This window comes from Prionailurus viverrinus, chromosome E1, assembly GCF_022837055.1.
Source record: "Prionailurus viverrinus isolate Anna chromosome E1, UM_Priviv_1.0, whole genome shotgun sequence".
Taxonomy (NCBI): domain Eukaryota; kingdom Metazoa; phylum Chordata; class Mammalia; order Carnivora; family Felidae; genus Prionailurus; species Prionailurus viverrinus.
This window is the reverse complement of record NC_062574.1, coordinates 45,474,136-45,499,846: the sequence shown is the minus strand read 5'-3', so window position 1 is coordinate 45,499,846 and position 25,711 is coordinate 45,474,136. Positions and strand designations below refer to the sequence as shown.

The 25,711-nt window shown below is 56.8% G+C and overlaps 1 protein-coding gene across 2 annotated transcripts; it reads left to right on the top strand.

Annotated features, from left to right (window-relative positions):
* Positions 1-1,984: 1,984 nt before the first annotated feature.
* On the top strand, positions 1,985-22,948 carry CDC42EP4 (CDC42 effector protein 4). Of its 2 annotated transcripts, none has more exons than XM_047833872.1 (2): positions 1,985-2,125; positions 20,095-22,948. In XM_047833872.1, the coding sequence occupies exon 2, from the start codon at positions 20,207-20,209 to the stop codon at positions 21,254-21,256; it is 1,050 nt and encodes a 349-aa protein (XP_047689828.1). In that variant the 5' UTR covers positions 1,985-2,125; positions 20,095-20,206; the 3' UTR covers positions 21,257-22,948. The 2 variants fall into 2 exon arrangements, with proteins under 2 accessions (XP_047689828.1, XP_047689829.1); XM_047833873.1 differs by lacking the exon at positions 1,985-2,125 and adding an exon at positions 2,987-3,192.
* Positions 22,949-25,711: the final 2,763 nt, after the last annotated feature.

The window sequence follows — 25,711 nt, the reverse complement described above, 5'->3', positions numbered from 1 at the left end:
AGGCCCTGGTGACACCCAGAGGTGCCCACCCAGACCATCTTGGCTAACCTCAGTGGGGGGAAAATGGTGAGGGGACTCAGGATAGAGCTGGGAAACCATCGATCATTCTGGAAAGTTAAATGACCGGCCCAGAGTCATACTTTATGGCAAAGCTGACTAGGTGACCTCTCTACAAGGAACTAGGATTAACCCACCTAATGTAACGAACCTTCAAGGCCAGGGCAAAATAATATGAACTAAGATGCCCAGAGCCCAGCGTCAACAAAGCAGGGAGGTGTGGGTTTGGGATGGGTAGGCACACTGGGGAGCAGGGGTAGGGCAGGCCCACGCAGCTTAAGGATCACATATGCCCAACCCCCAGGGCAGGCCCCAGCAGTTCCCACAGGCAGAAACATGCGCCCAGCGCCTAAAGGCTTATAGGTCAAGTTATAGCAAAGGTGCAGTTAAGACCTCAAATCCCTCTCCAAAGTCAGGGGCTTAGAGTTCGCCAGAAATGTCAAGGTAGATGTTCCAGCTTCAAGTTTCTCATTTTGCTAATTTCCTCTGGTTATCCATAGGCCGCCATAGTCTGAAAGGTTAGAGCAAAACTTAGTCTCAGTAGATACTTAGGAGGTAAAGGTCCCTAGAAATTCACAGGGAAAATTAACACTGTCTTTCAGTCAAGCCTCCCGACCAGGTAGGGTTCTAGCAAGGCAATTGAGATCACAGTCTAGAAGCACTCAGCTCCTTCCAGGGACCGCCTACATCCGCTGTGGGCATCCTGAAGGCAGGGTTGGGTTTTACATATCTTTGCCCCCAAGGCAAACCGCTGGATTGTTCAAAGTTCGAGGAAGGAGCCTCCCTTGCAGAGCACTGAATTTGGATAAGGAGGGGCAGAATTACAAAAGGGTGAGGACTTTGTCCTAGAGGTATGCTTAATTGACATGTAATCTAACTGGGAAGGCCAAACCCCCAGACACCTGTAAAAAGGAGAACAAATTACTAAACAGCTAGCCCTAAAAGACAAAATAATGTGTTAAAATTGCAGGGAAGAAGGGGGCAGGGTGCCGGGCCTCAGTGAACCAGGTTAAGTTTTCTCTGGACAGATAAGGTTAAGCTGTGGTTTATACCACCTTCGCCTGACTCGCTTTAATTTTTTTATCTTTACTTTTTTTTTTTAAAGATTTTTATTTGTAAGTAATCTCTTCACCCACCTTGGGTCTCAAACTTACAACCCCGAGATCAACAGTGGCAGGTTCCACCGAATGAGCCAGCCAGGCGCCCCTCGCCTGACTTCCTTTAAAACCCAGGGAGCTGCTAACAGCAAGGGAATTCTCAGTTTGTGCCCCGTCCCCTTTCCTGTGGAATATCTCACCACTGGCGTTTATTACTTTGGTAAGGATCATTTACAAACGGAAGCCGTTTCTCAAAGAAGGAGCCCAAGGCCTGCTTCTCTGGGACTCAGGAGTTGGTCGTCCTCGAGGTCCATCTGCAGCAGAACTTAGCCTCCGCGGATACCCAGGAGGCAAAGGGCACAAACCTTGGGAAAGCAAGCCGATCGAAGCCAGGTCACCCCGCCCAAACCCCTCTGACACCCTCTACGGGACTGGAGGGCCGGCTCCTTCCCGCCCCTCTCGTTTCCAGTTAGGGTCGGGGACGAATCCACGGCCCGGGGGACGCAGACCCCGGGTTCCCTTCTCCCGTCGGGGCCGGGCCCGGGAGGTTGGGGCCGGGGTGGGGGGGGGCGGGGGGCGGGGCGTACTGGTTCCTGGTCACCGCTGGGGCCCTCGGGACCCCACCGGCCCGGGTCCCAGTGGGCCTCCACGCCCGGGCCGCCCCACCTGGAGGAGCCCCGACAGCCTCAGACTCGCAGATTTGAACCGAGGAGGCCGAGCGGCCGGGCGAGAGTTCCCAGCCGCCATTGGTTGAGGCGGCGCCGTGACTTCAGCGCCGAGGGCGCGGGAGGGAGGGCGCGGGAGGAGCCTGGAAGGGGAGTGTCCGAGCGGCTCACCGCCCAGCGAGCCCGAGGGCTGGAGGGAAACGGACGCCGGCGCTGACATGGGCCTCCAGCCCCGGCGCCGCGCAGAGCCCACGGAGGGGACAGCGCAGCCGCGCCGGTCCGGCGCTCGCGTCTCTGGGGACCCAGGTAGGCGACCAGCAGCCCGCGCCCTGCGAGGCCTGGGTGGGTTCGGTCTGGGGGCGGGGGGTGGCTCGAGGCCCCCGGTGGGGGCGGAGAGCGTGGAAGACGCCGCGACAGGGGGCCGAGGGGCGGGGAGGAGGGCTCAGAGACCCCCACTCCTGCGCCCGGCCCCGGGTGGAAGGGCTGGGCCGGGGCGCGCGCGGGGCGGCCCGGGTGCTTGGGACCCGGAGCCGCGCACCCCGTGTCCGAGCCGAGCGGGCTTTGGGGAGGAGGGGGTGGCCGAGAGCCGGGAAAACCGCGTTCTGTCTCGATTTCCTCTCTCCAGACCGGGATTCGGCGTCCGGCCCAGGGCGCTGCTGGGGCGGGTGGGACCCGGGCGGGGGTCGTCCCCGGCTTTAAAGGTCCGCCCGCTGGCCCGGGAATGGGGCGTGCGCCGGGATGGGCAGTGGCACAACAATCGCGGCGAGCCGCCCGCCGTCTCCGCGAGGGGGGCGTGTGTGCGCACGGAGTTCTCCGTGAATAGAAACCGAATTCTTCGCGTGTAGTGGCGGAGGCGTGCACACACGCGCTCGCTCTCGTACACACGCTGCAGCACACGCCACCCAGTGTCACCCGGCGAGGGAGGAAAGAAGGAAGGAGCTGCCTGGAAGGGAACGGCCGAGGAAACAAATACAACCTCCTTCCAGCCGCCGCCGCCCCCCCCCCCCCCCCCCCAAGCCAGGCTCCGGCCCCGCCCGCCTCCTCGGGAGACCTGGAGGCCGAGGCGCGAGAGGCCGAGGCGGGAGCGGACGCGGCGCCTCCCGGCGGGGTGGGGCGCAGCCGAGCTGGCGGCCCTGGGAGGGGGCCACGCGCGGGATCGGCGCGCCGGGTGCGCCTGGGGCAGAGCGCTTCTGGCGTGGCCGCCGGCCGCGAGCGGTCGGTTAATGATTTAATCGCCCGCTTGGGGCGGTGGAGCTGCGGTCGGCCGTCTCTGGCTCCGCCCCCTCCCTGGAGCGCCCCCAGCCGGGGGTACAAAACTGCCCCTGCCCCGGGTGCGTCCTCCACCAGCTGCCCTGCGGGCCGGGCCGCCGCCGGTGAGTGTCCGACGGGGAGAGCCGGGCGGGAACCGGGAGCCGGGGCTGGAGGGCTGCGGCTGGGCGGGCTTCCTGGGAGAGGACTGAGCCGTGTGTGTGCGTGCGTGTGTGTGTGTGTGTGTGTGTGTGTGTGTCTGGGGGAGGGGTGCTCTCTGTTAACTCAAACCAGATTCCTGGTGTTTCCCGTAGAGATACTGCAGCCTGGGCTTTGGAAGTTTTCTTTCTCTCCCTGAGAGAATGGAGGGGAAATACAATGCTTTTTCTTTTCTGTTCACCCTTTGCAATCTGACTGGCTCCCACGCCCTCAGCTGCATCCTCGGCGCCTATTCTTTGCTCGTGTGTATCCGAGCAGTTGAATGGGGACAGGGTCCCCTAGCTGCTGAAGCCTGCTGGCTCTTCTCTAGAGGGTGCGTGGTGCTGGAGGGATGATCTCCGTCTTCCTTACCCCAGCAGCCATCTGGACCAGAGAAAGCTTTCCCCATGCAGCCGGCGTAAACAATGAGGGGCCCAGTTACAGGAGGGCCTCCTGCAATGCAACTTCTTCGAACAGTCTGGGTTTCTAATAACTCCCCGCCGCCTCCGCCCCCTTTCTGAGGCTGGGGTGGAGGAGGGGACCACCAGCAGGATGGACTGAATTTTAAGAGAACAAAGGGCACAAAGGAAGGGGGAACTGAGCTGTGGATTTTCCCCAGGAATGGGGAGTTTTCTGGACCCAGGCTGGGCCCATCCAGGCCTCTAGGTGGCTCCAAGGCTCCCGGAGCAATAATGGGGTGTCCTGGGGAGTCTGGTGAGGCTCCGGCCCTGTGTGGTAGCTAGGAGCCTGCCAGGAGTGGGGGGGTGCCATGTGGGCTCCACCTTTTATCAGCTGCCCTGTGTGAGCTGCCCATGTGACTACTGATTAGTGTGGTTCATCTCCTCCAAATGTGGACTTTGGCCCACCACTCCTGGAGGACAGCTGCTCCTTCCCACAATTGGGGCTTCAGTGAACCTTGGGAGATATCCCAGTGGGTTCTGGTCTTCCCAGGGGTTCTGGTGACCCACACAGGGACAGGGAGCGGGCTGGTGTGATCAAGGGAGTCTGCACCCAAGACGCTATGGTTTGGGGTGAATCTCAACCCCTCTGATGTCCCCCTGAGCTCACAGACCCCCGTTAAACTGCTTCGCTCAGGCCTCTACTTGGAACATTCCGTCCTTTATTGGGGTCCTTTATCTGCCTTTTCCTCTCTCGACCCTTCTTTTTTTCCCTTCCTTTCTTCCTTACACATGCCCACCCACTGATGCTTATCCCAAGTGGATGTGCAAACCCGGATCTACTTCTGTCCTCCTGCCTCTTGGAGACTGAATGTCCAGCCCTCACAAGACGGGAGCCCAGGGAGCCCCAAGCAAATGAGAGCCTTATCTACAAAGTGGGGCTGGGAGGATTTCTCCGCCCCAACAAATGTCGTCCTGGGAGAGGAATCTTAGACCCTTCTTGACAAGTCAGGCGCTTTCCCAGCAGGGCCTCAGATTGGCTCTGGTTCAGGGATTCCAACCCCCTCCGCCTTTGGAGTGGTTGATTGATTTCTGTGGCCAGGACAGGCCGTGCCCAGGTGTGGCCAGCAAGGTGTTTGATATTGGCCAGGCTTGCTTGTTTTCTATCTCCTCTCTTTCCCTCTCTCTCCCTCTCACCCCCTGTCTCTCGCAGTCACTCTCCCCTTCTCTGGGGTGGGAATAGAGAGCTGAGAATTTCTGCCTGTCTCCAGCTTCCTTTGCCCTAGGTGGGGAGGGTGGAGTCTGTCCCTCGGAGGAACAGGATCCGGGTTGATGCCAGAGATAAGGCTTGGGGGCGGAGGAACAGGGGTTGTGCAATCTTGCCCTGGAAGCTGAGAGAGGGCTGACCCCAACTTAGGTCTTCTGACCTATGTACTGAAGGCTTTTCCTCAACCTTGGGAAAAGGAACCAAACCTTGGAGCCAGCTGGCAGAGGGTCCTGCAGGGTTTGCTCTGGGGAAGACTTCTGGGATGTTCGGGGGGGGGGGGGGGGGGGGGCGGAGACAGACCCATGCCAACCCTCTCTGGAGGAACTGGATGGTCACACCTGGAGGGACGTGTGGGTGTGTGTGGGTGCGGGTGTGTGGCTGGATGTGGTCCTTCCTCGCTCGCTCGCAGAGTATCGCGAAGGAAGTCTAAGCTATTAGTTTCCCACATTCCCACTCAGTGTGTCCTCGAAGCTCCGGCTGAAAATACGCCTCTTGTGGAGCCTTGGGCTTCCTTCCAGAAACGTACATCAGAGTCTCCCCCAGGCACTGCCGGCTTGCAGCTCGGGGCTCCATGCCAGGGTGGCAAGCGCTGGCATCCAGACCCCTCCTTTTCCAGGAACAGGGGCACCGGAAGTCTCCACTCCGCCTCCCGAGCTGGGGAAGGGTCTCCCTTCGGGGTCAGGCAAGGGCAGTGTGGGGCACATTCGTGAAGGAAGGCTTCCACAGAGACTGAGCTGCCCTGCTGGCATTTCCCCCTCTTTCCTTCATCCCAGGAGCGGGGGCCTCTGAAAGGCAGCCGTTCCAGGGCAAGAAACACCCGAGTGTATACTCAGGGACAGCGTCTCGCTCGGCCAGGTCTGCTCAGATTCGTGCCATTTTTGCAGCGGCCAAATGTGGGCTGCAGACCCCAGCTTCCAGATCTTCCCAGGGTGACCACGGAAGCTCTGTGTCCCGGCTTCTGTTCCCTGCCCCTCCTTTGTCTGTTCCCCCAGGGGCCCACTCCCTGCAAGCCTTCTTTATGCCTTAGAATATCGCCCTTGAGCATCAAAGGGGGACTAGCGCCCCTGGCTGGGAGAACACAAAAGGAGGCTTCTCTGGGCTTCACTATAGCTTCTGTACCTTAGTGAGGGTTGGATTAGGTCCAGAGAACCAGGGAGCATTTTACTGGGGGGTGGAGCGTGTGGAGGTTTTGTGCATTATTTGTCGCTGGCGCCCACAGTGCCCCAGATTCCTCAGTTATCCGGCCCTCATCCTAGAGAGGAGCGGCAGGCGTTTCTTTTATCCCACCTTCGCCTCACACCCCCACCCCTGTATCAGGCTGAAATCGGCAAGAGTTTAAGTCTGGTCCCAGAGAAGCCAGACTCTTCATCCTGGATCGTGAAAGGCCAGGAAGGGAGAGGGGGAGCGGAGCCAAGTCTTGGATGGCTCGATCCACGGCCTGTGGGGACTGCAGTCTATCTCTGGGCTTCAGAAGCTGGGAGGACCCCTCCTCCTGCAACACTTCATCCTGGGGACCCCCCCCCCCCCTAAGGACTTGAAAAGGGTCAGCTCTGGAGCCTTTTGGATTGGGTATCATCAGGCGGCTCCGGAGGTAGATGTCTTTGAACTTGGCCAGAGTGTCGCTGGGGATGCTGGAATTTTCCTCCTACCTTTCGAGGCATGGGCATAGGGCATCCACTGAGAGAGGGAGCACATTACAGCATCTTCACAGCAAATACGTGAGTGCTCGCCTCTTGTTGCGCTGAGGGCCTTGCTTACACGAGCTTATTTAATCCTTATGGCAATGCTAGGAAGTACATAATGGCACCAATCCCTTTGAAAGCGTGCGGGGAAACTGAGGCACGTGTAACATGCCCAGTGTGGCCGGGCCGCGGTGGGGAGTCTGGCTCCAGGGTCCGTGCTCTCCGCCTCCACCCTGCGTGCTCCAGCAGGGCCAAGATGGAGATGTGCCAGCCCGCTCTGGAGTGAGTCCAGATCCACCCTCTGGAGAGCCTCGAGTGTCTTTCGATCCCCACTCCTCGGCTGAGCAGTGGACTCTCAGGAGAAGGGAAGTGAAACCAAACAGGGCCTGGCAGATCTGATTTCAAGCCCAGCCGCTTCTTTGTGAGGCGGAGCATTAGGGCCGCTCCCAGGTTCGGCGAGACCTGCCCTGGGTGCTCAGGCCGACGGGGTCCCCACCAGGCACCTCTTCCTCCTCTCCTGGCTCTTCCCCCTGTGATGGCAGCCGCTGCTTGTGTCCCGAGGCAGGCTGGGGGGAAACACAAGCTTCCAGGAAGAGTCCCGTAAACAAGCAAAGTTGCTGATATCCCGGAGTCACTGGCTCTTGACTCCTTCAACTCCTGAGCGGCTTTGCGGCTTCCTGGCCTCCCTTTCTTTCCCCGGAGCTGTTTTCACCCCCCGAGTTGGGGGCGGGTGGGGGGGCCTTCTCCTTCCCCCTCCCACTTGCCTTCGCTGCCTCCCTCTCCTGGCCCAGAGCACACGGTTCTGGGACCGGGAAGGAGGTGGATAGAGAGACCAAGGTGAAGGGGCCCGGTGGAGAGGATGGCCGGTTGCCAGCAGGATGGAGCTGCCCCTGTCTTTCCCAGGATTTTATCTGTACTTTTCGCTGGGGTGGTGGAGAATGGAGTGGCCAGGCTGGGAATATTTTAACCTGGAATTCTATGTAAAACTGTGTATCCTGTGCGTGTGCACGCATCCAGAACCTTCAGATCTCAGAGGCCGGGGCCCCAGCAATACTTAGGACCCTCCCCTGCACACCTTACGGTGGAGTGGGAAGAACCACAGTGGGAAGAACCTCAGAACCAGGCGGATCCTGAGACTCTTCTCAGCCCTGTTCTTCGCAAGTACGTGACTTGGTGGAGCATTGGTGTCTCTTAGCCTCAGCTTTCTTATCTGTAAGATGGGGATGATAAGTCCCTTGGATGGTGGGAAAGAACACAGGACAGTGGTAGTACTTGTTTTGTTGTTAAAAAAAAAAAAAAACAGGGGCGCCTGGGTGGCTCAGTCAGTTAAATGTCCAACTTCAGCTCAGGTCATGATCTCACGGTTCGTGAGTTCAAGCCCCGCGTCCTGCTCTGTGCTGACAGCTCAGAGCCTGGAGCCTGTCTTCGGATTCTGTGCCTCCCTCTCTCTCTGCCCCTTCCCGGCTCGCGCTCTCTTTCTCTCAAAAATAAAGAAAACATTTAAAAAATTGGGGGAAAAAAGGCGGTTTAGCCAAGATAGAGCAGCTGCTTGGTGCAGAGGAAGAGCTCAGTGAATGTGAGTTCCCTTTCTCATACTTCCGGTGACACATGGGCCACCTGAGATCCACAGATGGGAGCTGGGATAGCACTTCCCAGAGTGGGGTCCTCAGCCCCAGCCTTAGAGCCCAGGCTCTGCTACAGTTCTGTCACAAGCCTAGACAGCTGCTTCTGTGTTTTCCAGCAGTCAAAGGGTAGATTTTTCTAAGCTATAGCGTGTTTTCCCTACTGCACCTTCGCCTGGCTAAGTTACTGGCTTCCTTTTCTTATAAACTGTAAGAAACTATCGATTCTCTGAAATGAACGAGAATGTCTGAATCCAGTGGTGAGCATTACGCGTGATCAGTGGAGATCCCTCTAGATCAGCACTGCCAATAGAGAGAGGTACCGTGCCAGCCGCATACGTAATTTTCAGTTTTCCAGTAGGCACAGTTTGAAAAACTAAAGACGGGCGTCTGGGCGGCTCAATCGGTTAAGCGTCCGACTTCAGCTCAAGCCATGATCTCATGGTTCGAGGGTTCAAGCCCCGCGTCAGGCTCTGTGCTGACAGCTCAGAGCCTGGAGCCTGCTTCAGATTCTGTGTCTCCCTCTCTCTCTGCTCCTCTCCCGCTCACGCTCTATCTCTGTCTCCCAAAAAATAAATAAATGTTAATTTTTTTTTTTTTTTTACTAAAGACAGGTGGAATTAATTTTAATGTTTTGTTTAACCCGAGTGTACACATCAAAAAGAGATCATTTCACCACATAATCATAAAAAATTAAGACATTTTACATTACTTAATCATACAAAGTCTTTGAAATCCAGTGTGTTTTTAACACCTATGGCACATCTTTATTTGGATGCGAAATTTTAGAAATTCTTCATTCGAATTTGAATTTCCTACAACTTAGGGTTGAAAAAGTGGGTTCGTATATAGTCAAGTGTGTTTAGCAGCGTGGACATTAAATATATATAAATTAAAAAAGAAAAGACTAGGGGCGCCTGGGTGGCGCAGTCGGTTAAGCGTCCGACTTCAGCCAGGTCACAATCTCACGGTCCGTGAGTTCGAGCCCCACATCGGGCTCTGGGCTGATGGCTCAGAGCCTGGAGCCTGTTTCCGATTCTGTGTCTCCCTCTCTCTCTGCCCCTCCCCCGTTCATGCTCTGTCTCTCTCTGTCCCAAAAATAAATAAACGTTGAAAAAAAAAATTTAAAAAAGAAAAGACTAACGTCCCCATTTAGCAGCTGTAATAGTCAGAAAATACAGCTAGGTAAAGGGGGGAAGAGCATAATCCACTCACAATGACAAGAGGGCACAGAATGACCTGGGATAAACACCACAAGGAATGTGTATGACTTAGAACATTTAATAAAGGAGATTATCCAAAAGATTTGAATAAATGGCTATGAAGCTTTGATGTTGTGATAAAGTCCATTCTTCCCAAGTTCATTTCTTCTGTCCTTTCAATTCCAACATAATCCCACTAGGATTTCTTTTGGGACTTACCGTTTTTAAAGTCCGTCTGGAAAAGGAACAACGTTAGAAACAATGCAAGGCAGCTTTAGGGAAAAAATTAAAGTAGGGATATTCCCCTATTAGACGCGCAAAATGTTTTACAAAGTGGCAGTGTAGACCTGGTTTAGAAATCAGCAGACCAGCAAACAAAAAGGGGAGTCCCAAGATAGATTCACGAGTGGAAGGGTATCTGTAAATAAAGAATTTAATATCTGGTGAAGGTAACTTTTAATGCCTTACCCACATTTTATAACAATCCCATAAGGAATCAGTAACATGCATACAACGTTGTATTTTAATCGTTTTTCTATTTTAAACAACCCACAATTTTATAAGCCACAGGCAGCTTTACTTTGTTGTATTTCCTTCCAGTATTTTTCTCTCTGAGTAGTTGCTCATTATTATATTACCTGGTAGTGTAGAGGAAGTGGATATTTTCATAAACTGAAAAGTGGAGAAGGTCTTTGCTTCATAGTGTTAAAGCCAGAAACCACGAAACAAATTTGACTATATAAAAATGAATGAGCACTCTGGAAAAGAAGACAAAATCACCCAACTGCAAACGGGTGCGTGATAAACTTACAGAAGTATGTAGGATGGTAAGAAAATTTTAACTGCTTTAATATTTTAAAAAGTCCTACAAATCCATTGAAAAGGTGAAGCCCCTTCTCCGGAGAATTGGGCGAAAGGCTTTGACAAGCAATTCCCAAGAGAAAGACACAGAGGCCGATGATGCACTTTTTAAATGCTCATCCCCCCTTATAATTAAGGAGATACAAATGACAAGTTTGTGAGTGTGCTGATTGTCGTGTTTTTGTTGTTTCCAACTAAAGAAGATACAGCCCCTGGTATCAGACACTATATTCCTGTGTTGCTGGAACTGCAGCTTGGTGTGTAGAACCTTCTGGAGAACAAGTTCACAATAAGAAACAGAAGTAATTTAACTTACTTTTCGACCGGAAATAAAGATTGGCGCAAACTTAGCCAGAGGATTTTTGTTACAGAGTTGGGATAAAATGGAAACAACCTAGCATTCGTTAGCGGCCCACTGGATGTAAAATTTTGGAATGTAGTACTTAAATTAAAATAACGCAGACGTTATTTATGAACGTGTAAATATTTTCCCCCAAAGGTGAACAGTGCTTGGCTTTATTTATCTACCTACAGTGGAAGGTACTGCCCTTGTCCTAAAGGGGAAAATGCCTCCATCAGCACTAGCCAGTGGAAGCAGTTTGCGAGTTTCAGATTTCATTTCCATTTTGAATAACTGTATTTTATTATCTTTTTATTTTTTTTTAATGTTTGCTTTTGAGACAGAGCCTGAGCAGGGGCGGGGCAGAGAGAGGGGGAGACAGAGAACCCGAAGCAGGCTCCAGGCTCTGAGCTGTCAGCACAGAGTCCGATGCGGGGCTGGAACCCACAAACCCTGAGATCATGACCTGAGCCACAGTTGGGGACGCTTAACCAACTGAGCCACCCAGGTGCCCCAATAACTATATTTTAAAAAGTGAAAAGAGATAGGTGAAATTAATATATTATTTAACCCAACATATTCAAAATATTCTCATTTTAACATGGAACCAATAGAAAAATAGGATGAGCTATTTTGCATTTTGAAGTGCATTGTCTGTTTTGCCCCTCAGCACGTGTGAATTCGGACTCCCCGCGTTTCAGGTGCTCTGTAGCCACGTGAGGCTGGTGCTGCGAACGGTATAGCTGTAAATAATTTAATAGCCCTAGAGAGGCAGCAGAAGGCAGGAGTCGCTGAGAAGTTCTGGTGTGGAGTACGTGGGGCTCGCCTTGTGAGCCCCGCTCCGGCCAAGAGCCTCGCATCCTCATTAGCTGGGCCGGGCTCACCCAGCAGGGAAAGCTGGGAAACTGCACAGGTAACTGGCAGCTCTGGGAAGCAGGTATTGAAACTGGGCCCTTGTTCACTTTCCCTTTCTTCTAGGAAGCAGGAAGTGGGATCTGCCCACATGGGGCTGGGTAGTGGCATCCATGGGCCAGTGAGCCTGGTCTGGATGGGCAGGCAGGCAGGGGTGATGGAGCAAATACAGGGCCCCCGGCCTGGGAGGTTTTAGGAAGGGAGCTTGGTTCTGGTCTTCCTTCTTGGCAGCTGGGACTACCAGGAGACACGAGGGGGACTGAGACATGAGGGGGACTAGAGTGGAGCGGGAGGGAGGGACGTTGGAGGCGGGGCCTTGTGCTGAGCTGCTAAACACGCCAGGGGAGTCCTGGCTTCTGCTTCAGGTTGGTCTCTTCCCCCACCCACCCCTTCCCAGGGAATCAGAACACGGGAGGTTCCTCTGAGCAGGGAGCAGGAATGAGATCCTGAGTAGGGAAGAGCGCTTCTGAGCCAGCCCTGAGAGCAGATCTCTGACACAGAGTCCGTCCCAATGAGTCTTGGTTCCAAGGCTCTTGGATAGGCAGCCTCCCGATGCTGTCCTACCCACCCACCCACCCCCGTCTTCCACAGGCACATTCTCAGCTGGGAACATCTGAATAGGCCGGGAGGCATCACCTCGTACAGAAAACCATGGGTCCAACGCCCATCAGAAGTGGGCTGAAGTCACCATTTAAGTAGATGTGAGAGCGATCTGTCGGGTGAGGCTCACGCCGTCTGAGCCTCAGTTTCCCTTTCTGTAAAACGGGGGGCAATCTTGATACCCTCCTTGCAGGGCGAGGGGCACAAGTGTCCCACGGTCTAGGACAATGCCTGGCATGCGTCAGACACCAGACTCTCTCATTTAGACAGTGTTGCTGTTTCCACACGTGGCTTGGTTGTCCACCGTTAGGGGGGAGCACTGGGGTGCTGGTTGCCCTGTGTGACCCCAGCCTTTTCTCTGCTCCCGTGCAGCCACCGGAAGAGCTGAGCTTAGGGCTGTAGGAGCAGCAGAAGCAGAACTTTCACCTGCCCCGGGCATCTCGGATAGCGTCCCACTGTGGGATCACCTGTGTGGGAGGCTGGCCTCCAACTTGGAGCTTTAGTGACACTGGAAATTGGCCAGTCTCCGGTGACGGTGACGGTGGGGGGGTGGCGATTGTTACCTTTCATCTCCTCAGTTGAAGAGGCTCAGGCATCAGGAAGCAGCTGTTGGGGAGCGAGCTCTTTCGGGGGAGTCCTAATCTCCATGTCTCCCCTGACACCGGGCTGCTGGAGGTCGCCCACTTTCTCCTCCACGACTTTGAATACAACCTGTCTAGCTTGGGGGAGGGGGAGGAGGAAAAGAGAACAGACATCCGCGGGGGATTTTGGCGCAGAGAGAGTGGACCCGAGACCCACCTCACCCAGCCCCAGCTCGGTGCCTTGTATTGGGCCCTGAGAACCAGACAGTTTTAAGCTGGTTTTGAAATTAATGTCTTTTCCTTAATCAGCCGTTGATGCTTTGGGACATTGATGCTTTGGGATTTTTATGATTATTATTTTTTCTTACTTTTTTGTTTGTTTATTTTTCACAGAGAGACAGAGACAGAGACAGAGCATGGGCGCGGGAGGGGCGGAGAGAGAGGGAGACGCAGAATCCAAAGCAGGCTCCAGGTCCCGAGCTGTCAGCATAGAGCCTGATGCGGGGCTCGAACTCACGAACCTTGAGATCATGACCTGAGCCCGGGACGTGAGCTCAACAGACTGAGCCACCCAGGCACCCCTATTATTATTATTATTAGAACAGCATATCACATCAAAGGAAACAAAAAAAAAAATTGCCTGTTTTCCACTCAAGTCTAACTTAACTCCTCAGCTTCCCTGTGTGCCCATTAAGCCTTTCTCCATGTAGACGTGTGAATGCTGTGTATGGACAAGCCTGAGCTCTGCCTGCTTTCTCCTTCCCCTTAATGCCGTTTGGGAAGCAGCTGCCCGTGTGGCCGCGTGGTTTTCGCACGTTAATCGTTTGAGTTAATAGGACCTACTCCTCACACCCCTTTCCTTATTCCTGGCCGTTGGGTTGTTTCCAGCCTTTCGTGATTCTAAATAAGGCTTCTATGCATATCTGCGTGTGTGGCTTTTTTCCTGCTTTGAAATCGTTCCACAGGGCAGTTGCTAAATCATTATCATTTTAAAGCCATTATTTAAAGAAACTGCCATAGTTGCCCCTGCCCCAAGACCACAGTTGGGGGCAGTCCCTTCATGTGTCCTTTCATGTGTCCCTTAAGTCCCTTAATGTGGCTTCACCATCTCTGAGAGTATGGTCACTCCACACCCAGGGATTTTAAGGAGATATTTGACACGGATAGGCAAGAGGTACAGGAGTGGGTAACGGTGGTATTTCATGTTTCCATCCCGGGCTTTTTTTTTTGGTCGCTGTTCAGGCCCAGATTATTTTAAGACCGTGCTTCTTCATTTCCTGGTGCAAACAGCACACTTACAAATACGAGGGCTTTTCACAGTGCGCGTGAAGGAGGTAAAAGATTCCAAATAGTACTAAAGTCGGCTAAAATAACAACATCGCCCCCACCGCGGTTCCTCCCACATTATGTAAGAATGTGGATCAAAGCGTCCACGGTTCTGTTCATTCACCGAGCAGCCCGTCCGCCCCGTCCCACCGTTGGGAGTTAAACCGTCTTGTGCCTTCGCTGGGATTCCTTATCTTTGCAGGAGAAGGCTGCCGAATGTTCCAGAAGGCACCGAGTCTCTCTCTGGCCTCAAAAGCCAGAGCCTCTAGCCTCTCAGGGAGGGAGAGGAGTGGCCCGTGTTAACGCGGAACTTGCACAAGGCCCTTCCATGTGTCGCTCCGGCTGGCAGGGGCTGTGTGGCAGAAGGCCTCCCCTGTTCGGGCAAAGTTAAGTTCTTCCTAGTGGTGGAGTGTTGGCTGCACCCTGGGAGAAAGGTCCGCACCCAGCAGGTGAGACCTGCTGGGGGGGGAAAGGGCCTCTGGGGCTTGGCCGGGGCCTGGAGTCTTTGATTCTGCCCTTCCTCTCTTGCCCCATCTGGGCCCTCAGCGACTCCTGGTGTCACTGCCTCCAAACCCTGCCCCACTTATGCCCTCCTCCGTCTGTCTCCGTAGCCGCATCCGTCTCCTGGCCCCCATCCTCTGCCCTGGGCTCTGCAGCGCCGGCCGTCTTGTGCACCAACCGTGTGCTGCTTGGGAACTGCCACCTGTTTCCTTTCCTACCAAGAATGCCATCCAGACTCCTACCTGGTTGGTCCTCAGGGAGCTGGGGCTGTGTGACCTGGCCCTTGGCCCCTGGGTTTCCGTTCTGTTCCTCAAGCTCCGCAAGCTTCTTCCCTCCCCTGGGGATGTGCTCGTGCTGTTCCCTCCCTGGATTGCTCTTGACCTGCCTGGGTCCTTTCCACCATTCAGTTCTCAGCTCACAGAGCCCCTTCCTCAGAGGGGCCTCCCCCAGGCCCGTGACACCCACACTTGCTCCCTTTCTTGATGCCAAGCACTTGAGAGACTGACTGTCTTACTTGCGTGTATGCAGCGCTGTTCCCCACCCACCCATATTCACTACAGACGTGCCCCCGGGAAGGCGGGGCCTTATCCGCCTTGAGATTTCCACTGTCCTGTCTTCGGAACCTAGACAGGTATGGGAAAATGGGTGGATATGAATGAATGAATGAATGAATGAATGAATGAAATGAACACGGCCTCCTGTCGCCATCCCAAGCCATGACTGAGGTTGTCTTTCACCAAACATCCCCTTGCTTTCCACCATGTTGCTTGGGGCTGGCCCCGGATGGGCGTTAGAACAACTCAGGGGCGTTGATGGAGAGGCGCCTCCGGTGGCAATGGCAGTACGGTGGGCGTAGAAGCTTGCGTGCCGTGAAGCAGGGTGAGCTGCGGGTCAGCTGCGAGAGTGGGAGGCCGGCCTTACCGCCCCAGGAGAACTTGGGTCTCTCGCCTGCCTTGGCCCGGCTGCCAGGAGCCAGCCACTGCTTGAGTGTTTGGAGTGCACTGGTCCAGCCTGTCCTTCTGTCTGTCTGGTTGCTGCTTGACTGGCTGATCTGGGAGGCCAGTGCTCTGTGTGCAATATGCCAGGAAGGATGGGTGAGGGGTCCAGGCAGGCGCTGTCCTCCGGGGTCCCAGAAGCAGAGCCGAGCTGGGAGCGTGATTGGTGTAAACCAGCCAGGGGCCTGGCCTTCCAGGGAGGGTCCGTTGCTCCTGCCTTGAAGGAATGTTCTGGGGATGGTGGGGCCAAAGGGTAGAGGCATCTAGATCCATCAGAGGCTGGGGAGAGTAAGGGACAGCCGTGAGTCCCTGCTCCCTTTTCCTTTGCTCTGGCAGGAGAGTGGAATTATGGCTTCGGGGCAGGGTGGTGGTGCCCCGCCCCGGGCAGGCAGGCTGTGGGGAGTGGCCGCCCTGTCATCAGGCAGCCTATTTAGCCACATCCCCAGAGCTGAGTCATGGCAGTTAGCAACACCCCCTGCCAAAGGCACAGCTCTCTTTGGCAGGATCCCCTTCCGGGTGGGAGCGCAGGCCTCCTGACCTGCCGCCCCCAGGACTGGCCCAGGCCACCTGCTTGCCCGTAACCTCAGTGTTCCATCTCTTCACCCCCTCATCGCTCTCTGTTCAGAGCTTAGGGTTCTCACCAGCCCTGAAGCCTGGCCCATCGAGTCTGAGCTCTAGGATCCCAGAGACCCAGACCTTGGCCCCGTCCCAGGACTGCTAGGCAGTGGGATGGCAGGTGACTCCACAGAGACCCCAGCTCTCTCCAGACTCTTTCATGCTGGGTGCTGGAGGGATGGTTTGGTGTTTTATAAGCCGGAAAGCCTCATTCCCACCCCCAGGGAGCGATGCTATAAGTAGCACACAGCACCGGCCAGACTTTTGCTTTCTTTCTGGGGGTGTAGGGCCCAGCAGGATGCTGGGGCCCCGGGCCTGGCCTGTGGGTTTCCCCGCTGGCCGCTCTTACCTGTTCCTTTGTTTTACCCTCCAGGATAGAAGGGGGGCTGATGGCTTGATGGGACCCTCCTGTCCTGTAGTCTTGGTGGCCAGAATGCCAGGTCCCTATGAGTGGCCACAAGCCACTCCATGGGTTCTGCTGAGCCCTTGGCGGTTGAGTGTGTGGTTCCCCTTTCTCTGTCAGGAGCACTTCCCATCGGGAAACCACAGCGCTTCAAGTTGCCCGCTGAGTCTGGGGATTCCTACTGTTGCAATGAAACCCTGAACTCTGGAAGTGCATGTCTTGTGTTCCCACAGTTCTGACCCTTTGTGCCCCCTATCCTGTCTCCCACCCACCCCCCCCCTTTTTTGTCGTTGTTGTTTATCTGGTAAGTAGTATAAGCTTTAGTTTTCTAGCTGTGTTCTCAACCTGGGGCAATTTTGCACCCCCCCAGGGGACACTTGGTATGTCCGGAGACATTTTGGTTGTCCCCCCTAGGGAGGGATGCTGCTGGGATTTAGTGGGTAGAGGCAAGGGTGCTGTGAAACATCCTACCATGTGCAGGATGGCCCCCACCACAAAGAATTATCTGGTTCAAAGTGTCGACACTCTCGGATCGATCAGGAACTTTCTTGAGGAAGCAGCTAGGCTCCTCCTTTTTCTGGACTCTCCTGGCCCAGACGCAAGGAGAGGTGTCCAATTGGTAAAGGTAGCTGGTAAAGGATGCTACTCACCAAAGGCCAGAGAAAGGTCTGGAGCAGAGCACTGGACCAGGAGGCCAGCTTCTCGCCCAGCTCTGCCGTTTGGGGCAGAAACCTGGATGAGTGACTTTGCTTCAGTGACACCTGTCTTCTGGAGCTGCTCTGGGTGTCCCTTCCCTCCCAGCTCTTTGAGATCCCAAGATTCTGTGACTAGAGGCAGGAGTTCGAATGCAGGCCGTTTGAACACGTGAGCCTTTCCCATTGTTGCCTCAGTGTCCTGGGGGCAGCAGAAGCTCAGGGATTCTCTGGTACCAAGCTTTCATTAGAAACCTGGTTTGATTTCCTTCTGTTCCTAACACGTCTGAGACCAACCCCAGCCTCCCTTTCTCTTTTTTAGCCAAAGAGAGCTTTTCCCCCAAAGGTTTGCCTGGGAGCCCATGGCAGACCCAGAAGGTCACATATGCTGACCCTCTCCTGGGCAGTGTGGCGAGGGGATAGCCCTGAGGCCAGTACTTCTCATGTAGTTGGAGTCAGCAAACCAGGACCCATGGACCAAATCTGGCCCACAACTTGTCTTTATATATAAAGTTTTATTGGGACGCAGCCATACCCTTTGTTTCCATGCAGTATGTTGCTGCTCTCCTACTGGAAAGACGGTATCTTCCCCAAAGCCAGAGATCTTTAGTCTGTGGTCCTTTGTAGACAATGCTGGCCAATCCTTGGTCTAGCTGGTCCGCGTCTGATTGTTTAGAGGTTAGGTCCCAGGGCGTGGGCAGGAGAAGAGGGTTCAGGTTAGGGATGGGGAGAGCTAACTCGCCTGAGGGTTGGTGGGAAGAAGGGGCAGGAGGAGGGAGAGCTGACTGGCGGTAGTGAGAGTCCTCACCTGGCTCTGAGCCCAGCCCAGGTCACCTGCGCCCCGGTGCCTGGCTCCTGCCTCCCGTCCTAGAGAACTTTGTTTGCTGGAGTGACAGTCGCATGACTGCCTGGGGCGGGGTTTGGGGGGTGGCACTTGATGGTTGGGGAGCCATCAGATTGGGCGTCAGCAGCTGGACAAAGACTGAGAATGCTGTGGGGGGTGTTTGGAGGACACAGGGGTCAGGCCGGCCGGGAACCCTGGAGCCAGCTAGAGGCCGAAGGGAAGCCAGCGCGGCCCCTGGACTGGGAAGCAGAAAGGGAGATGGGGGAAGGCAGGACGGAGGTGTTGCCTTCCAACAGGTCTTTGAAGACCCATTGCTAGATGGGATTCGGTGGTGAGTCGGCCCCATCCGAACCTTCTGGAAGCTCAGGGTCCAGTGGGCACATTACAAACCAGCTGGCAGGACTAGAACGATGTAGCCGGTGCCTGCCGGGAGAGGGGACATCCAGAGTGCTGGGAGGCCGGAGGCGAGGTGGCCGAGAGGGTTCACCCTGGCTAAGGACGGCTTCCCGGAAGAAGCGACGTCTCAGCCGAGCCCGGAAGGACGTTGAGTGAGCCAGGTGACAGGGTGTGCCAGCAGGGACCTGCATGTGTCCAGTCCTGGAGTCCAGGAGGCAGAAGCCGAGAGAGGGCTAGGACAGAGAGCAAAGGTAGGGGAGCGGCAAGCAGTGGCGTGGAGGAAGGAGGGAGGCCAGGACGGGTCGCCAGATCGAGGGGTCTGCACCGGTGAGTCCTGGATGGCTTTTGTTTTAGAGAAAAGGTGAAGAATGGCCTGGAGAGGGACAGAAGGGGAAACGGGGATCTGCTGGGCTGGCGTCGGGGGCCAGGTGGGACGTGGCGGCCTAGATGGGGGTGAGGAAGAAACCGGCGGGACACCCACGGGTCGCGCTTCGCAGTGGGAAGAGTGGTCCCGCCATGAAGTCTTGTTGGCAAGACTACGGCCACCATCACCCCTTACCCACCCGCCTTGTCAGATCCCGCCCATCTTCCTGCCCTGCTCAGCCCTGCATTGGCTGGGTTTAGCCTTTGGGGCAGGTCCCTCCAGAGGGAAAAGGACTGGTTTGTCTCCCAACAGTCGACCTCAACTTGGTGCTTGCCAGGAGCTATATGGGTGGTACCTGGAGCTTTCAGATGCCCCAGGCTCTCCGGGGCCCCCCTCGCTGATCTTCATTTCCGGTTAACTGTCCCCCCGGGGTCGGCAGATCTCGGGGGCCGGGCCGTCTAGTCCCTGCCCTCCTCCTGCACCCTTAATGATTCAAGATACCAGAATTTTCTAGTCTTCATCCCTAGGAGACACAGGGTGAGTGTCCAGCAAAGAGCTTGGCCCCACGGTGGAGAGGTCGCAGGCGGGGTCCTCGTTTGTGGGACACCCAGTGAGGACTGGAAGGCTGGAGAGCTGGTTTTGTGGGTCCCAGCGGCCCCACCCCAGTTCTGATTCAGAAAGCGAGTCTGGCCGCCCACATACGTGGAGGTGCCGGGCAGCGTCTCTCCGGAGCCCATCCTGTTCTCTCCCTCGTCAGAGGACCATGACTCAGGTTGAGGTGTCCACTGCCTCCACGGGGATTGAGGTCAGACAGCAGGAAGAACCTAGAGCGTGTCTCCAGCCCGGCTGTCCGCGGGAGTCCTGTCCTGGACCCAGGCTCTTTCCCAGACTGCCACACGGAACCGCCTGTGCATCTCCACCGCCTTAAACGTGGTTGTGTTCACGCTGGTGGCATCCTGGTCGGGGGAGATGCTGTCCTTCGGAAGAAGGATCGTCCTTCTCTCTGGTTCGGGGAAAATGTGTCTGTGGCTACCTGAACTCTACATGGCTACCTAACCCGAGTGCCTGCGCGTGAAGAATCAGGCAGGCTTGGGCCACCGGTGGCTTCTTTCACAGTATTTCATTCTGGTGGGAGAGCTGAGGTTTGGGCAGCAGCCCCTCTGTAGATGGGCTTGCTGCCCTGCGGCCAGCCCAGGTTAACCCTTTGCCTGCTCTTCTCTTCTTGCAGCCCTATGATCTCCTCCTTGGCACCCCCTATGCCCGCCGGACTTCACATCTGACCCCCGACCCGCCTGCCGCCTTGGGAGGCCCGCCCCCCGCCCCCCTCCCCCACCGGCAAGATGCCCATCCTCAAGCAGCTGGTGTCGAGCTCGGTGCACTCCAAGCGCCGCTCCCGCGTGGACCTCACGGCCGAGATGATCAGCGCCCCCTTGGGCGACTTCCGGCACACCATGCACGTGGGCCGGGCGGGGGACGCCTTCGGGGACACGTCCTTCCTCAACAGCAAGGCCGGCGAGCTGGACGGCGAGTCCCTGGAGGAGCAGGCCGCCTCCTCGTCCTCCAAACGCGGCCTCCTGTCCCGGAAGTTCCGGGGCAGCAAGCGGTCGCAGTCTGTGACCAGGGGGGACCGGGAGCAGAGGGACATGCTGGGCTCCCTGCGGGACTCGGCTCTGTTTGTCAAGAACGCCATGTCCCTGCCGCAGCTGAACGAGAAGGAGGCCGCCGAGAAGGGCTCCGGCAAGCTGCCCAAGAGCCTGTCGTCCAGCCCCGTGAAGAAGGCGAGTGTCGGGGAGGGTGGCCAGGAGGAGGCGGGCGAGGGGGAGCTGGCGCCCCGGCGGAACGGGGCCACCGCGCTCCACTCCCCCGACCCCCTCCTCGACGAGCAGGCCTTTGGGGACCTGACGGAGCTGCCCGTGGTGCCCAAGGCCAGCCTGGGGCTCAAGCACGCCGAGTCGGTCATGTCGTTCCACATTGACCTGGGCCCCTCCATGCTGGGCGACGTCCTCAGCATCATGGACAAGGAGGAGTGGGACCCCGAGGAGGAGGGCGGCGGTTACCGTGACGAGGACCCCGCAGGCAGCACCCTCCGGGCTCCCCCGGCCCTGGCATCGGCGGCCCCTCCACGGGCAAGGCAGCAAGAAGGCGCGTCGGGCCGGGACCCGCCCCAGGACGAGGGCTGGGCGGCGGCCCCCAGCCCCGGCTCGGCCCGCAGCGAGGGCAGCCACACCACGCGGGACAGCAGCTCCCTGTCCAGCTGCACCTCGGGCATCCTGGAGGAGCGCAGCCCCGCCTCGCGGGGGCCCGACAGGGCCCGGGCCGCGCTGCCCCGGCAGCAGGACAAGGAGTTCTCCTTCATGGACGAGGAGGAGGAGGATGAGATCCGGGTGTGAGGGGCACCAGGCGGGAGGGGGGCTCCGTCTCCTCCCTGCCCCCTCCCCCCCTCCAGGCCACCACCCCCTTCCCTTCCCTGTCCCGTCCCATCCTGTGCAAGGCAGCCAGGAGCCTGGCTTCCACCGCAGACCCTGGACGTCCCCCGTCCTGGACGTGGGGCGCTGGCGAGGCCGGGGCCCCAATGGGGACACAGGGAGGTGGCGTGGGCACCCAGCTGCCTGGCGCACCCAGCCCTCTCGTGTGCTGCGGGCCGGACCAGGTGCTTGCGGCAGGAACCGGTTCTCCCTTCCCTCCAGCCCGGCCTCAGACGGTGACGCATGTCAGCCAAGTCCCCGCCTCGTGGGGCAGCAGCGGCGGGTCAGTCCGGGAGCGGCCCCGGTGCCTCGGCCAAGGACGCTCGGCTCGCCTTTCCTCTCCTGGCGTTTCTGCTGTGACTGGTGGCCGTGTGGCAGGAGGAAAGGTGGTCCCACGCCCCGGCCCCCCACTCCCGGCTCCTGCACCGTGAGTCTGGAGCCCCTTGGAGCAAAGCCGGACCGAATGTGTGCACTAAACACGGCTCCTTCCAGGGGGGAGAACAGGATGGGGAACGAAAGAAAGGAGGCCCCAGGCTTCCTGAATTTTCTAAAAGGGGCCTTTCCAGGATGACACTAGGAACAGGCTGGGCACTCGCTCGGCCCCTATCGATCTGTTTGTTCTCCTGTCCTGTTTAAATCCTTCCAGAGCATATCTGGAACAGTGTTAACAGCTCTGCTACCAGATGGAAGATCAAATCCTTTTAGAAAACCTTTATACTAAGTGCTTCCAGACTTTATTTAGAACTGTATGGGGTGGGTGTCCGTGCGTGTGTGTCCTTCCCCTCCTCCCCCCCCCCCCCACCCCATGGCTATTAACAGTTGAAGGCAGCCAGTGTAGAAATTTTCTGGAAAAGGATTTTTTAAAAAATTAATATATCATTTCTTGGAGGGCTAGAAGCTTTTTTGACTGAGTTACTCCCCCCCCCATACACACACACACACACACACACACACACAAACACACACACACACACACACAAACTGACCACTTCCCCTTCTTTAGGCCTTTCTGCCAGCAGAACCCTCTCCCCCACTTCTGAGGCCCCTAAGGGTAGAGGGTTGCCAGATTTAGCAATAAAACAAAACAAAACCAGAACGCGGAGATAAATTAGGATGTCGGGCATACAAAGGATAATTTTTGTAGTGTAAGTATGCCCCACACCATGTTTGGAACATACTTATGCTAAAAAAACTATTTGTTGTTCTTCTGAGATTCCTGCCCAAGGAGGTCGAGCGGGAGCTTGGGCATGTGCCCCAGGGTTAACTGATGATTATTTTCCTGTCCTGGGAACAAGCTGACCCACCTTCTCCTGTCCCCTTGTACCCGGCGGAGGGAGGGGACAGGCCAGGGTTAGCGGGCGTCAGTGCTGCAGCCTCTCCCGCTTGTTGCCAGATCCTGATCCACTTAATTCCTGATTCCGGTGCCCTGTCAGTACTGTTTCCAGTAGTGTGGCTCCCACATAGGGGAGGAGTCAGAAGGGGCCCTACAGCCCCCACCAGCTGCCCTTGAAACCCGTGCGAACAGTGGTCAGTTCCAGATTCTAAACTGTATATATTTTTTCATGGTATTGTTAAAACAGTGAGGAAACATTAAAAAAAAAAAAAAAAAAAAGTGCTGTGGCACTCCCGTTGTCCGTCTCTGCTTCTGGGGAGGGTTATCGCAGGATGTGGGTGGGTACGGGTGCCGACTGGGGGCCCTGGGGCTGCCTGTGCCCCTGAGGCACTCGGGATCTGGGGTGGCTTCTCTCCCTGTCCTTTTGGGGCCCCTCCCCTCCTGCGCTGCTCTCCGGCCCCACATGGGACGAGGCTCATGTGCCCATCTGCTGGGCAGGTCTTGGGGGCTCTGGGACTTTGGTGGCCCACCCGCCGCTTGCCAGTTGGGGGCCTGTGGCCACTAAGTCACTTAGCTGCTCTGTGCCTCCTTCTGCTCCTCTGTGATACGGGAACCCTGCTCCTCTTACTGGGCCGGGTGCAGACACAGTCCCTAGAAAGGAGCCGCCCTCCTTTCTTTCCCGGCTTTTCCCCATCTGACCCGGAGAATGTTAAAGGCAGCGTGCCCTTCGTCCAGACTCACGGCCTGAGAGCCCATAAGAAACGGGTCCAGACGCCACCTGGCCACCTTCCCCAAGTCACTAAGCAGTAGACTCAGGACAACATGGACTGAAAGCCCTTTCACCTGGCTGCTCACGGCCTCCTGGGAGCTTCGTTCCTTCAGGAAGTGAGGTTGAGGGTGTGTCTGTCCTGGTTGGGGACCTGGAGACCCGTCCGCCCTGTCAGCCCAGGCAAGGCAGGGTTTGCTAGCTGAAGTCCCTCACACATCCTCCTTTCCACGTGGGGCCAGTGGGGCTGAGTTCCTGGAAACCCTGCCCCTCTCCTCGAGCATCCGCAGAGAAATTTGGGCTTGAGCTCATCCTCCCTGGGAAGCAATTAGAAGCATAATAAAAATGTTGCACCGGCCCCACTGTCCCTAGAGGGGCTCATTCTCAGCTAATGAGGGATGTGGCTGAGGCTGGGAGTGAGAAGCAGGGTGCGGTGGCCCCAAAAGAGGGAGGGGAGAGGACTCTCTCCCCTTTGGTCCCCGAGGCTCGCCTGAGAAGCCCACGGCCCCTGCAGGGCACATCTCGCCTTAACAGATGCCCTGTAGGGCCCCTTGTACCTCCAGCAACCCAAAGCAGGAGCCAGGGGCTGCATCTGGGCAGTAATGTAGTGATGCTAATTCAGGTCACGGCCAACACTTAACAAAAAAATGTGCTGCTCCGGGCAGGGCTGTGGTTCTAGCCTAAAGATGCGCGTCAGCACCAGCCCGCCCCGGTCCAGCCTTCGTGTCCCGTCCGCGACCACCGCTGCAGGCCAGGGCTCTGCTCATGCTTCCCCGGGCACATGCTGTTCTGCACCATTACTGTGGTGAAGGCTGGGTGCCAGCCCTTAGGACCGCCATCTGCCAGGCACTGCCCTTGGTGCTGGCCTCATTTATCGTCATGACAACTCTGTGAGGCCCTGGCTATTCATATTCTATATGAATATCCCCATTCATATCCCCATTCTACGGATGAGGACGCTGCGGCAACGGAAGGCTAAGGAACCTACCCAGCCACACACAGCTGGCAAATGGAGGAGCTGGGGCACGGACCCGGGCACGGCCTCCAAGGCCTTCCTCTCCACCACTGTCCCAACCTGATGATTTATACTTCGGGACCGGCAGTGGCCAGCAGGGCCAGTGACCCGACTGAGCAGGCCAGTGCAGAGACAGGCCAAGTTGGGTGGGGTGTCCCCAGCTCACCTGGGCTGTGCCTCCAAGGGGAAGGGGGTACTGCTCACTGCCAGGCGAGGGGCTGGCGGCTGCTGATTCACGCCATCCAAAGGGCGTGCGAAGGCCCTTCTCGGGGTCACTCAGGGCTGGCCTCTGTCCCTGCCGGGTAGGCCCCTTGCTTGCCTCACAAGCCTGCAGCCTCGGCCCCGTGTTCCTGCTGGTGTCCAGGCTGGTCCCGCAAAGGGCTCACCTCCGACTCCGTTCTGTCACACACACAAGCCGTTCTCCCGCTTCACCACGTTCCCAGAAGAAAGTGGACAAAAGGAATAGAGGGGGTCAGGACACATGAAGGAGGGGTTCTTAGCATCTCCAAGTTTTAGGATCCGGTCCACCTCTCCCGGTCCCCCATCTTACAGATGGGCAGACAGAGGCTGGGGGAAGGAAGCCCTGGCCGGGTCACGTGAGCAGAACAGAGCAGAGGAGACAGGCGGACTGGACTGGCTCTGGCTCCGGCCTGGCGGACAAGGGGCAAGCCCTGCCTGTGGGATGTGGGGGGCACGGGTGCTTGCTTGAGCTGGGAGTGTTAGTTGGGCTGACGGGTGAGGGGCGGGGTTGACCTTTCCAGGTGTATGTAGCTCCCCCTACCCACCCCTGGCTCACCCCCGCCCTCACACAACAGCCTTCCTAAGGTCCCCGCCTCTGCATACAGGTCCCCACCCCACCCCACCCCCAACACCGCCCTGGCTGCAGTGACAGTCTACACAGCGTAACCCTGGACGCCCCGACCGAAAATGTGGGCAAGGCAACTTAGGAATAGCAAAGGGAGAGCTTGTCTAGCCCCTTGGCAGGAGCCAGATGGGAGACTGGAAAGAATGGGGGAGGGAGAGGTATTTGCAGGCAGATGGGTGTCTGTGGCTTTGCCTCTAAAACCTGTTGCTGCAATCCACAGAACTGCTGTTCTCCAAGAAGGGAGACTCCCAGGAGGGGACAGGAGGAGCCAAGGGTAGCTGCCTTCCCCCGGCAGGACTCTAGCCTTGAAATGACACTTGGCATGTTAAAAAATACCCGCCGAGGCCACGGGGCTCTGCTGAATCTTGTTTTGTTTTTATGGCCTGCTTCGTTGCCAAAGG

Bases quoted from the DNA above. Each gene is read 5' to 3' on its own strand.
- CDC42EP4 (XM_047833872.1), top strand. From the start codon at position 20,207: ATGCCCATCCTCAAGCAGCTGGTGTCGAGCTCGGTGCACTCCAAGCGC.